Source organism: Pogona vitticeps, chromosome 1, assembly GCF_051106095.1.
Source record: "Pogona vitticeps strain Pit_001003342236 chromosome 1, PviZW2.1, whole genome shotgun sequence".
Taxonomy (NCBI): domain Eukaryota; kingdom Metazoa; phylum Chordata; class Lepidosauria; order Squamata; family Agamidae; genus Pogona; species Pogona vitticeps.
Genome location: NC_135783.1, coordinates 69,487,910 through 69,506,306, shown reverse-complemented (window position 1 = coordinate 69,506,306; position 18,397 = coordinate 69,487,910). Strand labels below are relative to the sequence as shown.

At 41.1% G+C, this 18,397-nt stretch overlaps 1 protein-coding gene across 5 annotated transcripts in view; it reads right to left on the bottom strand.

The window, feature by feature from the left end:
• The window catches only part of EZR (ezrin), a 47,295-nt gene extending 29,208 nt beyond the window's left edge, over nucleotides 1-18,087 (bottom strand). The window contains exons 1-2 of one of the 5 annotated variants that reach the window (XM_078383221.1): nucleotides 17,757-18,087; nucleotides 15,033-15,129 (exon numbers count right to left, since the gene is read on the bottom strand). In XM_078383221.1, the coding sequence (XP_078239347.1) occupies nucleotides 15,033-15,044 (12 nt within the window). In that variant the 5' untranslated portion in view covers nucleotides 15,045-15,129; nucleotides 17,757-18,087. Of the gene's footprint in view, nucleotides 1-15,032; nucleotides 15,130-16,414; nucleotides 16,705-16,915; nucleotides 17,041-17,149; nucleotides 17,421-17,674 lie in introns of those variants that run through there. The other 4 variants (XM_078383222.1, XM_020809470.3, XM_020809462.3 and 1 more) reach the window with 4 other exon arrangements.
• Nucleotides 18,088-18,397: the final 310 nt, after the last annotated feature.

Below are 18,397 nucleotides of genomic sequence, written 5' to 3'. Positions count from 1 at the left end.
TTCACACATATATAAGCACTTGGATTCCTGCATCATCGTAAAGTGTGAGTCAGTTTACAAATATTAAAAGTCTATGGACAGTAGTCCTCTCATCTTAACATATAGTCTTTTCAGTGATGACATACCTTAAATGCTGCATATATGAAGTCAACTTTCTGTATTGCACACAATTTGGGTATGTGCTAACATTAGATTGTGCCACACATTCTGTGGTCAAGCTCTTCAAGCCTGTTTGGTTATAAGAGTGGGATTTTTTGAATTTCTGGACTAAAAATACCATAATTCTCCATTCTGGAAGTTCTACCTACCTTGCAAGCTCAACCTTCAAAGAGCTCAATGTGATATACCTAGGAAAACGATCAAAATTAGAAAGCTCTGAGGCTTTGGTAGGCTGAGTTCTACCGAACGTCCTATTCCACCCCCAGGACTAGCTGCAAGCTTTCTTTCTGGGCATGAAGGTTGGGTGGAACTTGGCCTAGCTGAGCTTCAAAGCCTTCTAATTTAGGGCTTTTGCCCGTGTGCATCTCATTGAGGCATTTGAAAGGTGCCTGCAAGGGAAGTAGAACTCCAGGATAGAGAATTATAGTATCTGTAGTTCAAAAACTCCCTAAATCTCATCCCTAATTATAGTTCCCTTTCCCATGTTTTAACAAGTTAAGGATTGGAAGAAGATACATTTCAGAATATATTAACTATGTAATTATCTCTATATGAAATTCATCAAGGCTTGACATTCTTTGGTAGTTTATTCACTTCCAGGTGACAGCTTTATTTTGGTGTAGCACATTAGAGTTTATCTCAAGATTCCCAATGCGTGCCTTTCTTTGGATACACCAAAGACAGAAGTCTAACATGGGTCCATCTTCCCAGCGAAGGTTACAAGTTAATGCTAAGAAACTTGTTAGCTAGCAGAGAGATGGGAGGAGAGAGGAGCAGAACCAACTCTTAGAATGCGCAGCATCTGTAGTTGAACTGTCGTAGGATAACACAATGAACCACAGCTGCGATACAAGGATATCTGCAAGCGGGATCTGAAGGCCTTAGGAATAGACCTCAACAGATGGGAAACTCTGACATCTGATCGTTCAGCCTGGAGGCAGGCGGTACATCACGGCCTCTCCCAATTTGAAGAGACCCTTGTCCAGCAGGCCGAGGCAAAGAGGAAGTCACAAAGGAAGCAAAACCAGGGAGCTGGACAGGGGACAGATTGGATTTGTCTTCAGTGTGGAAGAGATTGTAACTCTCGAATTGGCCTCCTCAGCCACACTAGACGCTGTTCCAAGTCCTCAATACAGAGCACGCTACCATAGTCTTTCGAGACTGAAGGATGCCTACTACTACTATTTAAATAGACATGTGACATGGAACAATAGAGAGCCCACAAAACTTCTGACAGAACAATGCAATAAATTTTAAAAATCACTATAGCTCATGCCCAGATACAAATTTTATTAGATGGCTGTTGAATAAAACAAGACAGCAAATAATTTGAAAACAGAAAATGCTCTTAGGATGCCAGTGACTGAAAGTTTACATTAAGCAACAATCTAGACATGCTATAATATATTTCATTTGATTTGAAGTTGTGTGAAAGTTCTCTTCATTTTCACTAACTGGGATTTCTTGCTGTTTGTATTTATATTTTAACAAATTCCTCATCTCCAATTTCTGCTTGAATTTGTTTTAAAAGATCTTGATTTTCCACATCTGCAAAATTTTAATCTGTTTCCAATGGGAAAAAATTATAAGCTCTAAAGTACCAAAGGACTCTTCACTCTTTAACTGGCTTTAGGAGCCAGTGTAATTTTGACCTGGAGAGTCAAAGCTGCTTAATTATGATTTCACACAAATGTCTGCAACTTAAAAACATATGTGCAGACATCAAGGAGTAAAAGCTTTGGCCAAAACATTTCGGCAAGTGCAGCCTTACTTTAATTTTTTTTATCACACATACTCCCTTTGCTAACTTTCCTCTGAACACAGGGATTCTTTCTATGCAGTTCTGGTTTCTCCCAAACAAGGAAATGTTTAGTGGCATAATATTGGCAAATAAACACTGAATGTTGTTCATCACAATCGATACAAACACATATTCATGTTCCTGAGAGATTCTTTCCAGCTTTGGCAAACAAGATTTTGGATTATAATCACCATGCTTTTCAAACATAATAAATATTCTTATAAAAGAAAAAAAATCCATGGGATTCACAGAAAAGGTTCAATTTTTGTGCCCCAGTTTTTACAGTAGTGCAGATCTCACCAGAGAAATGAAAGAAAAACAATTTAATTAGAAAGGTGGTAGATTTTTATATATATTTTCATAAATTATGTTCATACGGTTCGCTTTGGAATGAGAAATTATTTGTGAATCTTTGTGTCACAGAGACTGCATGAGAACAGAAAGACTCTTTGTATCAAAGACCAAACAAATACAGAAAAAAGGAACAATTGTACTAAACTCTTCCCTAAACTGATGGCTTTATTGCAACAGCTGTATGCAAATTAGCTGTTCATTAATAAAGGAGACGATACTACAAGAACATATGCTCAAGCTTCATTTAGATACTGTAGTATTCTAAATAACAATACATACACAACAAGAGCTAAAGTAGGAAGAAAGAGGACAGGACAGCCATGACACAACTTCTTACATTCTAAGAGAATCTATCTGTTTCTGACTAGCGCTAAAAATTAAAATCAAGTAAAACAAATATTATAATTGTAAGAGCTCCAGTCTTTCAGCATCTCCTGCACTCAAGAATACATATGCATGTATTTTGAAAAATAAAGCAAAAAACCCCAAATTTTATTTATGCATTCCATGTCCCTACTACAGTAGACTGAATTGTGTTTCAGGACAAGCAGATACTCAAAACTCAGCTTGGGGGTGCTCCTAGGTTCATTCCTGAACCTGGATACCCAGGTTTCAACAGTGGCTAGAAGTACGTTTCCACAATTAAAACTAGTGTGCCAGCTACGTTGGTTTCCTGAGAGATCTGATCTGGCCACTGTGATACATGCCCTAGTTACTTCACGGCTGGATTACTGTAATGCGCTCTGTATGGGACTGCCTTTGGAAAATGTCAGGAAACTTCAGCAGATCCAAAATGCAACAGCCAGATTGCTAACTGGGGCTGGTTACAGGGACTACATAACCCCGGTTACAGCAGCTCCACTGGCTGCTGATCAGTTACCAGGCACACTTTAAAGTGCCGGTTTTAACTTCTAAAGCCCTAAATGGCCTGAGTCTAAGCTATCTCAAAATACGTATCTCCCATTATGAGCTGGCTCAGGTGTTAAAGAGAGGGCTTAGGACAGGGGTCTCCAAACTACGGCCCGTGGGCCACATCCAGCCTGGGCATAGGAAGAGGAGGGAAGGGGGACCCAAGTGATCCCCCACCCCCACCATCTTGATTTAATTTTTAAATATTGCTTTTTAATAATGTTTATCACCATTATATACTCATTATTTTCAACTTTAAATATCGTCTTTCATTGTTGTATGCTGCCTTGTGTCCTTTTCAAGGAGAAAGGTGAGATAAACATTTTAAATAAATGTAATTAATTATTTATTTAATTAATTCCAAGTACGGTATATGCACTCTCTAGTTTTTCCCAGTATGTATCTCTTTATGCAAGTTATACTGGAAAACATTCATGATAACAGGCCTAGCCAAGAGACTGTCTTGCTTGTATTCTAAGTCAATATGAGAATAACCTGACTAAGAGGTTAAACTACACATTGGCTAATATTATTTATGTCTGTAAAAACAGCAACTGATGCAATTAATAAATAAAAGGCATCCACACAATTGCTAATTGCATGAATTTTGTCTCATTCTACTACTGCTTAAATAGATTTGTTAAACAAATCAAGAGTAATCCTCCCAATTATTGCCTCTGCAAAGAGCTTCTGTTCGGTTTGATGCAGAAACATAAAAAAACCCCACACGCTCCATTTCAGACAGATTCTGCAGACCATGTTGAATTGCTATATAAAACTGTTTGCAGCCTACTTTGCATTTCTAAGTAACTGTGCATCTGCACATGAAGACAAAGTCACCAGTACCCTATCCCATGGCTCCACCGGTGTAGTGGAAATAACATCACTGGTTGCAACAGATTGCTGCTAATTAAAGAGTTCCTGCTTCAGTTTTTGCTTGCATCCAACTCACACACAATGAAACAAAGTTGCACAACACCCGGAATTGAAGCAGGAAATCCTTAAATACAGTACTGGCAATGTGCTCTGCCAGTGATCTCATTGTGCTGCACCAGCAGAGCTACAGAACAGGATTTTGACCAAAGAGTTATGACCATCATACAAAAATCTGAATCAAACCATAGTGCAAAATGAAGAATGCTCTTTATCTCACAGCCAGCAAATGAAGCTGTAAACAAATTTCCTTTCTGCTGTTTCACTCTTTCATTCCCAATTCAGTTGCTGCCTCAACAGCCACAGAACTCAGGAAAACTGTGCTGTGTCTAAGCCACAATTTCAAAGGAACACTTTTAAAATCCACATAACATGGTAATGGCTCCATAATTTAACTTAAGAAACTTGACTTTCACATCTTAAGAAGCAAGTTTATGACTGCTATGATGGCAAAGGTATATCTGGACAGTGCATAAAACAATGCCTATTGAATCTCTAAAGCTTCAGCATTTGCAGCTGAAGATGCCAGGTGGCCATTGGGGCTTCGGGAGCCTTTAGTTTCATGGCCCTTGTCTTTTGCACAGCAGAACTAGAATATCTCATCCAGAGTAAGAGAGAATGCGTGTTCAGCAAAGGATATCAAACTATTGCTCAGGGGCATTTTGATAAAGAAGTACCATCTGTACAGGTATCAGATGTTACTACCTGCATATGCATTGCAAATGACAGGAAGGACCACACCTGGCAAATACTCCTCCCTTCCATCTCATACCAATTAACTGGTATTCCAAACTATAATTTAGACCTCTCAAAGAAGCAGAAAAACAACACTGTTACTGAAATGTTTCATTTAGACTTTTCAGTAGTGTGTTTAAAATCTTGTTCCTTAAGATTTTGTAGATCTTTATTTTTTTAAAAAGTGCCTTTCTATCTTTATAATATTTGTACAACCACAGAGCTTGAAGGGACCCTTTGGATCATCAGGTCCAGCCCATGTCAAGGAGGCACAGTGGGATACTGAATGTCCAACCTGCGGTTCCACAGTCAGATACTCAAACCACTGAGCTATCCAGCAGTTCCATACTAATTTGTAGAAGAAATTACCAACAGGAAGAGTAATCTATATTCAAATGTTAGAGGACAATTTAGAAAGATGAGTGAAATGTTTGTTTATATGCAGACCTTAAGGATCTTAGTATCTGCTGGATCTTAGTACATTCAAAATGTGTTTTTAAATCTACCTGGAAGAGATCATCTAGTTTCATACTGTTGCATAGCACGAGCTTCAACGACTTATAATACAGCATTATGCCCGTTTACTCAGAAATGAATGATCATGCACTTTATGGGGCTGACTTCCCAGTGCATTTATAACTGCAGCAAGATAGTCTCCCAACTTATGTACCTTTGCCTTTTAAACTGAAATCTCAAAGCTCAATAAATACAATGGGTTGTATCCAAGGGTTTTTTCCCCTCCAGAAGCAGGTGCATAAGACATTAATCTCAAGGTTTTAAAGTCCCTATTAAATTTGACTCTAAGCCCTATACTTCTGAGAAAGAAACATGGGATGCAAATCAAATCAATGCTATAGCAGTCTTATATATATTCTAACAAGCAAACATGCCTGGCTTTGCCTGACTTAAAAACCCCCTTTATTACCCTCCCTCATTGCCCCAATGCAATTTCTTGTCTTTCCCCTCCAATACTTTCACACGTGTCATTTAGCATCTCTAGTTTCACATGGTTAGAAAACAGTTCCTACCACCACACACATCACTTTTTCATTGTTATCTCTGTCCTCACTCCTTCTTTCTTAGTCTTTCGCTCCCTCCATCCTGGTGCTGCTTCTGCCCCACTGCCCCCCCCACAACTGGTCTGTGGTTCAGAAAACGTTGGGGACCACTGTGCTATTGGATATTATGTCCGGTAACACTAGGGGGGGAGTCAGAGAGGGTTAGGAACAAAAATGGCAGTTATTGGTAGGTGTGGACCTATAACACTAATACTAGTAAGTATCAGTGAATTAATGCAGGAGAGTGCTTTTTATGCTATTTTAAGTTACTTTTTTAAAGTTTTAAATGGCTTTAATCATTTAGTTTTAATGACTCTTATAGTTTAACTATTTTTAATGTACAATTCGTGTTTTTAATTCTAATTTTAAACCATGGGAGCTGCCTTAAGTCCCCTTATCAGGAGAAAGGTAGCCTATAAATGAGATAAATAAATATGCTGAAAAATACCTCAACAACACTAAACTTTACCATCACCACAATCTTATTCATGCTTACTCAAAGGACTGCTGAGTTCAATGAGGTCTACTTCTGAGTAAGCTGATACAGGATCTACAAAACATAGCAGCTCTTAAATGGGACTTGTACCGGTTAAAAATACTTGCCCACCAACCCTACTGTTGGGGGTTTTATGGGTGTTATAGCTAGAAAATAATAACTTTTTAAAATCTGGCCTTCTAACACACATTATGAACTCTTCTAGTATTCATGATTAAGGGCTGTATCTGTAAGTCTTCAATAGTAGTGCCACTTAGCATGGCTACATGCAATGTAAATACTCACCTGCAGCAGCAAAGAAAAAAAAAGCAAAGCATGCTGCTTATATACCACCCCATAGTGCTTCAAGCACTCTCTGGGCGGTTTACAAGTTAATTATGCAGGCTAAACATTGCCCCCTCAGCAAGCTGGGTACTCATTTTACCAACCTCAGAAGGATAGAAGGCTAAGTCAACCTCGAGCCGGCTACCTGGGATTGAACCCCAGGTCGTGAGCACAGTTTTGGCTGCAGTACAGTGGTTTAACCACTGCACCACGAGGCTCAGTGCAAAGAGAGATATTTTTAATCTGTACAGTCTGAAAATGCAATGTAACTTCACTAACTGGCTAGATACATTGAAAAATAATAGCAGGTTTTGTCTTGTAAACATTTCAGCAGAATAGTAATGATGTGTTTTGCCTCCTGACTCATTTGAACAGGACCATTAAAAACAACAAAAAGTAGGGATCAGGCCCTATAATGGGGTCTAAAAGAGCACCAGGTGCCATGGCTAGAATTTGAGAAAATCTAGTCAAATCTGCAACACAGCAACTGCATTTCACTCCTTTTATTTCTCAATGATGTTTTCTCACTCTCCACCCTGTACTATCACCAGTATCCATTCACTCTCTTCCCCTCCACTGTTCTCCAAGAGACATCAGGAATTTAAATCCAAATTTACATTGATTCATCTTCTCTTTCTATACACACGTACTTGAAGTCAGGAACACGCAAGATTTATCAGAGAGTTGAATTACACTGAAGTGCAAGTTATGCAGTGATGCCATGACCTACTAACTTAATCCGTAATGGAGTGGCATTTGTAGGTAAGTCTAAACATTCATAAGTCAAAGCAGCATTTCCCATAGGAATGTACTGCAACCTGATTAATCCGTTCCGGCTGTTTTTTGTTCTTATGTCAAGGCACTGTTTGTAAGTCAAAGCATTCGTTCCCATAGGAACTAATGCAAAACCGGTTAATCCGTCCTCTACCACTAGGGGGAATTTTTTTTTTAACCTAAAATGACTTGGGTTTAAAAAGGGGGCAGGAAAAGAGGGAGACACACACAGAGAGAAGACAATGGGGGAGGGAGAGAGTTTGTAGTCTAAAACACATGCTAAACCAATACATTTTAAACCCACGCATTTTAAACTAAGCCAGCACAGCCCCTTGCAAAAACTTTTCTGATTTGCAAGGGAAGCATGCAGGAACCATTGTAAAAGCATAGAAAACAAATGGAGCAGATCAGAAATGCAAAGAGAATGAAGCAAAAAAGCAAGGGAAGCTTGCATAAACCATTACAAAAACAAACGGGGCAGATCAGAAATGCAAAGACAACAAAGTGAAAAAGCAAGGGAAGCATGTAGGAACCACTGCAAAAACAAACGTAGCAGATTAGAAATGCAAAGAGAATGAAGCAAAAAAGCAAGGGAAGCATGCAGGAACCATTGCAAAAACAGAGCAGACCAGAAATGCAAAGAGAACAAAGCAAAAAGCATGCAAGACACATCAAAAATGGGGGGGAATCCAAAAAAGCTATCAAACCCCCCAAGACCCATCAGAAATGGGGGGGGCAAAGAAAACCAAACCAATTCCCCAAGACCCATCAGAAATGGGGAGAAACACTTCAAAAAGAAAAGACCACCCCCATTGGAAATGGGGGGAACCCAAAAAACAAAACCCCCCAAGACATATCACAGCACGGAAACATAACCCCCCAGCTGAAAATCATGCTGCAAAAATACCCGGAGCAGATTTTTAAAAGTATAAAGCAGCACCTTACCTTAGTAGGCAGCCTCCTCGGATCGCACACTCTCTAACTGCCGAGGCGAAAGAGCTACAAAGAAGCAGCCTCGTTGCCATCTACAGTTAGAAATTTGAATTTCCCACCCTTTCCCCCTGTCTTTTTTTCTGTTCGTAAGTCAAAGCTCCATTTGCAAGTCAAAGGAAAATTTTGTGAATGGAGCTGTTCGTAACTCAAAATGTTCATAGGTCAAGGCGTTCGCAAGTCAAGGCACCACTGTACTGCTTTAACAATACAGAAATCAGAAGAGAAAATGTAAGCACTTCTTCCTTAGTACCTCAACCAAAACTAGGTTACAAACATTAGGATCAAATCATGAGGTTTCCTATTGTTGTGGACCACCCTTACATCTGAGAAGACCTCCTAATTACCAGGACCCTGGTGTCTGGCATCTAGTGACTTTAAGTGATACTGGTGTTGAGAAATGCATTTAAAATTAAGTAATCTTTTTAAAAATAACCTTGAGATGTGCATGCTAATAGCTCCTTTAGTACCCACCTTAAATTTTGGTTGTATAGGTTTCATGGCTTTGGAGTTATAGTGGAAACAAACACACACATGCTTGTTTATTAATACAGATAGCTTATAAACAAATATGCACATCTCTTTAGTGGTACCTGAATCATGTACAGCTGGGCAAGGGGAAAGAAGTGAAGGATTCCAAGGCTAATCTTTACTCCTTAGAAATTGATTAGATGAACAATATGTTTAAGCAAGGTAATCCCCATATGATTCTTCTTTCCCTGTCCTAATAATTGTATCAGTCAGGGAGCTGCTTAATTCTCAATTATACAGAAAGCTGAGCATGAAGTGTATTAGTAAAAGCTTCCAGTGAGTCATGTCTACAAATCCCTAACTTTACAGAGCTTACAAATCCCTAGAAAGGAAATGGTGGCTCGCCAAGTACTCCCAATTTACCTTCTAGACTAAATCAGCAGTTTGGTTCATTGACTTTTGTTAACTGTAGGAGAGGGTGGACAAGTTCACCTCTCCTAGATATGGCTTCAAGTGTTGGCAGACAAACACAGCTCAGGCACAATTAAGAACACAATTGTAAGCAGCTTTTGTTGATTAGAAGAAAGAACTTCTCCTCAAGCAGCAGAAAGTTTCTGTATAACTAGAGAGAACCTAGGAGGTCATACCAGGAACCTTATCACACAGACTGATTACCACATTTATTTCATCGCTCTATGTAGCTAGATTGAAAAGTGTCGAAAGTCTCATATTATGGAAGAGGAAGGCTGTCAGGAAAGCAATAATAATCCATGGTAGTTGGGGGTGGAGGTGCACAGTGGAAAAATATGCTCAAAAGGAGAAAGCAGAAGACAGCCCGGACACACTTGGAAATAAAGGAACAGGTAAGGCTATCAAATTCAGTACTAATTGAATGAACACATATCCTGCACGGGAAATTTAGAAACAAGTGTACAGTATCCCTACTTCATATCCGAGACAATGAATAAAACAGCTGTTACACCCTGTATGAAAAGACATCAGAATTATAGAGCACATACAGATTCAAAATGCTGCTTGTCTACAGATTTACTGGCTGTAGCTCACCCATCCCATCAACATTAAGACCTTTGTAAGATCCCTACTGGATCAGAACAAAGGCCCATCACCTCCAACATGCCGATCAGAACATGGGCAATTAGATGTTAATGGGGAGCCCACAAGGAGAACAGCCTTCTCCCACTATGAATTTCCTCAGAAATGATATCTACAGACATGTGATGTGTAATTCTGGCAGCCACTGACTGCTGTATCCTCCATGAACTTCCCCTTTGAAATCCATTTAATTTGATGGGCATCACCATTCCGGTGGAAACAAATTAACCAATGGTGGCTACATGTAGAAATGTTTACTTTTGTTCATGTCAGATCTTCCACATATTACCCATTAGATGCCAAGTTCCAGTATTATAAAAGGGATTTCCCTAGCTACTTTTGCCACACTAGAAATAATTTCCCCCCCTTTGTTTTGTCCTTCTTTACATATTCTTTTTCTAAGCTACAATTCCTCAAACACTGTAATATTTCCTTGTAGGGTTGCTTCTACTCCTTGATCATACTGCTTTCCTTTTTTTCCTGATCTCTTCCCATATCTTTACGTAGAGTAACCAGAACCATACAGTGTACTGTATATAAAGACTGGTCACAGTATACAGTCATGCCCCGCTTAATGATTACCCCGTATAACGACGAATCTGCTTCATGACAATGTTTTTACAATCGCAATTGCGATCGCAAAACAATGTTTTAATGGGCTTTTTTCGCTTCCCGACAATCGTTTCCCTGCCTCGGGAACCGATTCTTCGCATTAAGACGATCAAAACAGCTGATCGTCAGGTTTTCAAAATGGCCACCGGCTGCTCAAAATGGCCCCCCGCTGTGTTTTTGGACAGATTTCTTGCTTTACAGGCAGGGAAAATGGCCGCCCCATGGAGGATCTTCACTGGACGGTGAGTTATTCAGCCCATTGGAATGCATTAACCTGCTTTCAATGTGTTTCAATGGGCTTTTTTATTTCGCTTTACAACGTTTTCGCTGTACAGCGATTTCGCTGGAACAAATTAACGTTGTTAAGAGAGGCACCACTGTACTACAATACTGGCTGTTCCCCACTCCATCTCCAAACAGAGAATGACCCCCCCCCCCGCTATCACACTACTGGCTATCTTAATCAGACTATCAACCACAAACCTGCCTCCCCCTTTCCTGGTCACTTACCACAACTCTTTTTAGTCAACTCCAGTAAAGTGACAATCAATGACTTTTGGAGGACCATCCCAAAGATTAAAACGTTAAGGGAGGTGCAAAGCAATTCATACTTTTGAAGAGCTGCTAGTATTGCAGAAATATAAAAATAAAAATAAAAATGCAAACAACTTGATATTAGCAAATATAATCCTCATGCCATTTTTTTTTAAAAAAAATGCCACTTAATCCTCTTGTTTAAGCAACAACAGGTTAGTTTTAAACAGAAAGATACTTAGCATACATACACATAATTAAGTAAACTTCTCAGTTTCCAAGGGTGGAAACATAGCTATCAGTATTTGGCAAACATACAGTATTTATCTTCCCATTTCACAAGTCACAGCCTTAACTATTACCTTCCTTACAGGTCCAACTTGCCACACCTGTCAAACTATGCTGCACTTAGGAGGAAAGTCCACAGCAGTAACAAGCAGTCATGAACTCACAGAAGCATGGCCTTAATGGTCTTAAGCATAGCACTGACTTATTACAACTGGCTCTTGATTAAAAACCTTTGAATCAGGGAGCTAGACCTTCCCGATACACTGTGGCAGCAAGGCTCCTCAAAAGGAGTGGGCTTGTATCAGGAAATTGCTAAAAAATTTCAACTCCCCCCCCCCACTCTTTCAGACTTCACTTCAAATGCTTTAAAGCTGGTCTTAATTCCTTGAAAGAAGATATTCTTTTTTCTGCTCACAGAGACAATAGCCTGTTTTCCAAATTCAACTAGTAGCAGTAATGGCAATGATCTCTTTTAGAGGGGAAAAAAGGGCATTTCATAATTATTACTCCAAATACAAACCATCTATAGATCTTTGCTACACTAGGGTTCGAGCATTCTTATAGCCCAACCCAAGGACGTTTAACTCACAGTGAGGTCCCACAAAGTTCAGTGGGACTTATTCCTAACTAAGCATGCATATGATTGAAGGCTCTAAAGTTCTTTTGATGAACAGCAGACTGGTTTCCCCAGACACCGCTAGCTGTTTATGGTTGGTTGCATAATTTTGGCCACTATTTTTTCTTCTGTAGGGTACTGGGAGGGTAGGGGGAAGAGTAGCTAAAGCTCTAACAGAACTTGGAAAAGTCCATTTTCTGGAGAAACAATTCCCAAGCCAGCGCAGCATTTCTTCCAAGTTTTGAGTTCTATGTGTAGTTTTTTTTTTCTTATAGCTGTTGCAACATATTGATCAGATCAAGAGAGAAGACATGATGAGACAAGAGCTTTGCAGATTTTGAAATGGACCACAAAAGCTCTAATTACTTAAGAGGACAGAACTTCATCCTGAATATGGTAAGTTTCCCGAGAGAATCACCATACAAACCATCTGGCTAGAAGCATAGTCACAATGGTCCTTGGGCACAGTGTTCTAGAGCTGATGCTACCATAGCAAGGAACGCACATAGTACCCACAGAAAGCTCACCAAAGTTACTTTTGAGAAATGAATACAATAATATACTGAAAACATCTATATTTGAGCAGCAACAAAACAATGCTTCAGGTCCCAAAGTGTCATATCGCCTTTACTCAGTTGTGGATTCCTTTATCATATAATTCTATCAACTTTTCTTAAAAGCAACTGTCCTATCTCTGAAGCTATAGTGTTTTAATTAAGCATGTGAATATCCTATATAAGCAACAGATCTCAAAAATATAAACATTATATTTAGACCAATTGCTATTCCACACAGAGAAGGGTGGAATAGACTGATTGCTATTCTACATTTTTTTCTCTGTAGCTTGGGCAATGTAACATACATACACTGAAACTAAGGCTGTGACTACATGGTCAAATACTATGAGATATGCTCTGCTTATAAATAGGTGAATTTGAAGCAATTGTATTGATCACTGCAAGGACTGATTGGAATCAGTCCAGCCCTTTTTTGCTCTCAAAGCAGCTTTTAAAAATTTTTACTTAGTTATTTAAGATATTTTTACCCCACCTTTCTTCTTAAATAGGACCTCAGGAAGCTTACATAATTAAAAGACAATACTTCATACTAACAGTGGTGAGTGTACAAATACAAAAAGGTCAAACACCATATGAAAAAACATTAGCAACACCAAAACACATTTGAGGTAAAACAATCCATTTAAAACCCCACTGAGCCAGCCAGTCAGTCAAGGAAAGCTTGCTTGAATAGAAAGGTATTTGTCTGCTTGTGGAAGGACAGCAAAGATGGGGCCAGCCTAGCTTCCCATAGGAGAGAATTCCAAGGTCTAGGAGCAGCAACAGAGAAGGCCCTCTCCTGTGTCCTCACCAAAGACATCCTCGCATTGTTTCCTCTCCCTTTATTGCCCTCCCAAATTTTTATTTTTTAAAAAACTTACATATTTGAAATTAGCACTAGATCACCCTATCACCTTATTGCTGGGTCCGTGTTATTATTATTTCCTGCATTTACATTCCACAAAAGAATCAGCAGAGGTGGGACCAGAGGAAGGAAAGAAAGAAGATGCTGTGGGCTGGAATGCAAATCTCATTGCATCCAGTATGAATGGTGGACTCCGGAATCAATCTGCAGCCCCTGTGTGAACACTGACTGCAATTGCAAATGCAATACATGCTATGAATTAAACTGCAGCAAGGCGGAATTGGAGCTTTCCATATAGCACCCTTACTCATGAACTCACAACACTAAAATGCAAATTATAGCTAAAGAATGAGATATAAAGCATTACAAACCACAGCTCATTTAGTAAGCTTAAACTATGTACATTAATACTTCAGTGTGTTTCTGAAAAAAAAACTCCCTTTTATCAAGATAATGAATTCTGCTTTTCCTCTGAAACCCAAGTTCATTATTAAACTGCTTCATAGATACCAATTCTGCAGAAAAAGCAAATTCTTTGTCTCCATGTGACCTGTGCAAAGTAATTCATAACAGTAGTCATTCAGCGTGAACACACAGTCCAAGGTCAGAAGAGGACCACAGCAACTATTCCAGGCAAAACTCTTAAGTGAAGAGAGATATCAGGTCCTCTCCATATATGTGGGAACATCCCTGAAGTATATCTGAATATGATTGTTTTTAAACAGAGAAAGTGCTTTGGGGACGGGGGTTCTTGTAAGAGTAGTTTTTAAATCTTTGAATTAAATAAATGAAGGAAGCCACAAACATTAGCTGCCTCCAGTTCCATTACTAAGAGCCAGTTCTAAGTGGAATTAGGAAGCAAGCTCTGTTGAATACGTCTGTGGCATCACACATTTATTCCAAATTAAGGAAAAATGACAACCTCAATTCAATTGATTACTCAGCAGAAAACATATTTTGTAAGTACACAGAAAAATATGGAATGCTCATGCAAATACACACACATACACGTGTCTACTATTCGATGTACTTTGACCAGATAACTTTGTTAAAGGAAATAGACTTGTTTCTCGTTTTTAGAAGACAACCCAATCTCATATGTTCAGAAGTAAGTCCCATGGAGTTAATGGAATTTACTCCAGGGAAATGAGCATAAGACTATATCATTAGTCAGGTAATTAGGCACTTATAATTTTAATCAGCTATTATAATGATTATAATTTCATTCATATCATGAGAATAAGTTATCTTACACATATTGTAACCAAAAAATCAACATTTTGTTTGAGTGGGAACACGGACAGATACTATTAAAGTCCATTTAAATATACCTAATGAACAATTTTTTGTATCTCTACATTTTACAATACTTCTGTCATAGAAAAAAAAGAACAGTCATTAATTAATAAACAGTGAAACCTCTGGGGGAAATAAAGCACTTACTGGTTTTGGCATTTTGGAGTTTTGAAGTATTCCTGTTGGTCCAAAAGCAAATATTCATGCAGCAGCGTAAGAATGTTGCTTCTTTCTTCCAAGAGACCTGAGCAAAGGATCCATATAATTATTACATGAAAGTTAAACTGATGAGCATGGCATGGTAGAGAAGTTATAAGCAAGTTAAGTAAGCAGTGATGATTCACTCATGACCAATAATTACTTAGTAACGCCACTGCTTTAGAGGAAAACATAAAACCAACAGCCTCACCCAGTGAAAGAAGAGTCCTACTGCAAGTAGAAAGGGTCACTTGTGCAGCCACGCCCATGGCAGCAACTAGAATTTCAAGACTTTTTGAGGTAGGGAGAGTGTAGGTATGTGGGGGTTGAGCTAATGCAAGTATCTGAGCAAGTATTGAGTAGAAACCTCTATCAAGTCTCTTCCTTAGAAACAGTAATAGCTGCTACACCAACACCCTTCCTTTTTCAAGATAGCAGTATGACCTTGATCAGACTACTCTGGAGTAAGCACGTTGCTAGCAACAAATCCACCATAAGAGTTCCAGGAACACAGCAACCTTACAGGTTCAACAAATTTCCCAAGTAAAACCCTGTTAATCTGTCTCAGCATGTTGGCAAAATTAAAGAGAAAAAGAAAGGGGATTGGGTGAGAAAGTAAAATATTACGGCACTTCAAAGACTTAATAAATTTAGTTCAGTGCAACCTTTCCTGCATCAAAAATCCACCCACTGTGTCTGAAGAAATAGATTTAGATCTACAATATCACATACTGAAATATATTAATGTGCTACAAGATTTTTCTTTCTTGCATTCCCTCTCTCTTCTTTATCCTCTTTTTAATTTTGCCAACAGGTTCAAGAAATGCAATCACAACTTCATTTTGCCTCGCTGAAACCAAGCAGGGCCAGGCGAATTTCCTGATAGGTTGAATTTTACATATGATGTAACCTACAGGGTTTCCATTGGAATCGTTTCAGCCTCTTGACTTTTCAAAGTCTGAGGGGAAAACTCTTGAGAGTTCCCACGTGTATAAAGTGCCTGTCTTGGGATCTCACGTGAATGAATCTGGACGCAGCAGCACGAGCGTTACAGTGGGTTCATTCACGGTCCTCTCGTTCCCACGTACGGAAGGTGGGCTGCGGTGTCCAGACTTTTTACCTACCGCTCTTGTGTACACGAAAAACCTGGCTGACTAAAAATAATTTCCTGATACCCTCGTCCTGTTCTTTAAGGCGGCAATCCGAAGGACGCTCACTTGAGGGTCAGCCCCAGTGAACCCGGCGGGGCTGACCCCTAAGCAGGCCGGCTTTATAGGTCATCTTGAGCGGGCATTCGCAAAGCTATATAACGCTCCTCCGATATTAATTACCGCCGCACTTCGTGGGGCTTCTTTTGGACGCTGACCGGGGCGCTCCGTCTCCTCTTAATTCGGCGGGACTCTCTCCCGGTGGTATGGGAGGTGAGCAGAGCAGAGCGCGGGTCAAAGAAATGGTACTGAAAGGCGGCGGGGGGGGGGGAGGTAGGAGGGAAGAAAGGCAGGCAGGCAGGTACACCTTAGCATGCACCTCGAAAAGGAGTCCCTTTTGAAAGGGTGGGGAGAGGAAAGCTGTTGAAGAAATAGTAATGGGCCGTTCAGGGAAAACGCAAGTCTTGCTCCGCGAAGGACCTGCTTGGCTGGTTTCCCTCTCAGGGAGAAGAGCCAAGCCTTAATCCCTCCGCCACGACACCTGTTCGCCCGCTCCTCCTCCTCCCCGGAGGCACCCCCCGTGGCCCCCTCCGAGGCCTCCGCTTTATTTCCTGTTTCCCGCCAGACCACCACCCCCGAGAAGCGGGCTGGGTGGGTTGTTTTCGTTCGGCGGCCCTTCCTTACCTCGCCGGCCAGTCCTTTGGTTACTCCGGGGCGAAGCGGCTGCGCGTCCGCTCCGGCTGCTCTCTGGTCCCCCGTGGGCGTCGCTCCCCGCCCCTCCCCGCTGGCCGCCGCAATATGGCTGACAGGGCGGAGTGGGCAAGCCCCACAGGTCCTGTGCTTTGCCCTCCCTCCTCCTCCTCCCCCTCCCTCAGTCCCCCGGGGCGCCGGCCAGCAACGCGCGAAACCCTCGCTCACCTTCCTCCTCGCCGGGACTCTGCCGCCTCTTCACCTGGGGGAAAAAAAAGACGACGAGGCGGCGGGACTGAAACGGTGGGAGGCCCGAGAGTAGCTCTGCAATTTGGAAAGGGAGGCGGACAAATCCTGCCGGAGACCGAGACTTCTTAACCACGGAAGGGAGGAAGGGAAGAAAGAAGCCCGCCTACCAAAGTTTCTTCTCGGCGCTCTTTCTTCCCTTGCTGCCTCCCCGCTCCTTTCCCGCCGCAGCCTGGAAGGCTCCTTCGCCACTGGCCAGGCGCTTCAGGCGGGCGCAGCAGTCACGTTGCAGGAGCAACAGGGCTCTGCCGACAGAGCAAACAAAACCTTGAAGTCGTGCAAAGATTCGCTGGGCAACCATTACGGAGACGTCTTGGTTTAGGGCTTAAAACGTGAGGTGGCAATCCCACGACCACCGAAGTTCAGACCACTAGGTGCGTCCTCCCCACACATGTAGGGCCGGGAGTGGGGAAGGGAATCAAGTGAGGATAGGACAGGACTGGATACCTGGCGTAGTGTCGTGGTTAGAATGATGGACTAGGACTCAGAAGGCCAGAGTTCAAATTCCCCCTCAACCTTGGAAACTCACTGGAGGTGTGGAAACAGGTAAAAGCGCGTCTTAAATATCTCACTGACCACGAAAGCCTTGTTAGTGTCTCTGAAAATCCGATCTGAGGGCACATAACAACAAGAACAAAACAGGGTTAACCAAAATACCCCTCTGTAGAGCATATGTTCCCGGTTCTTAAGCAGAACCCAACCAACCAAAAAGCACAATAAGCGCTGGTATCCAGGAACTCCAAAGCAAAGCAGAAGAAAGGGTAATTTATTCTCCCTTTGGGGTTTCGCCCTTTACTTCTGATGGGGGCTGGATTATTCATCTCTGGGGAACTTCACTCTTGGCGCACTGTTGTCGTACTGATTTCAGTATTTTTAAAGTTTCTGTATATGTGTTTCACTGCCCCCAAATCACTTGACGCTGTCCTAATTATTGGCCAAAATACCCTTCATTAGACGGAAGTTCCGTAACCAGATCCCTTGCCCTTTGTAGGGAACGGAGATTAGACGGAGGCTTTCCCCTGAGTTTTCTCAGCAGTCACAGATGATTCTCCAAGCAACCGCTGTTCGTCAAGAGGGAAACTACATCCGTCCCCTTGCGGGTTACAGGAACTTGAGGCGGGTGAGAAACCATTTCCAGTCAGGGGAATGTTGCGAAAGAAAAGGATAAAC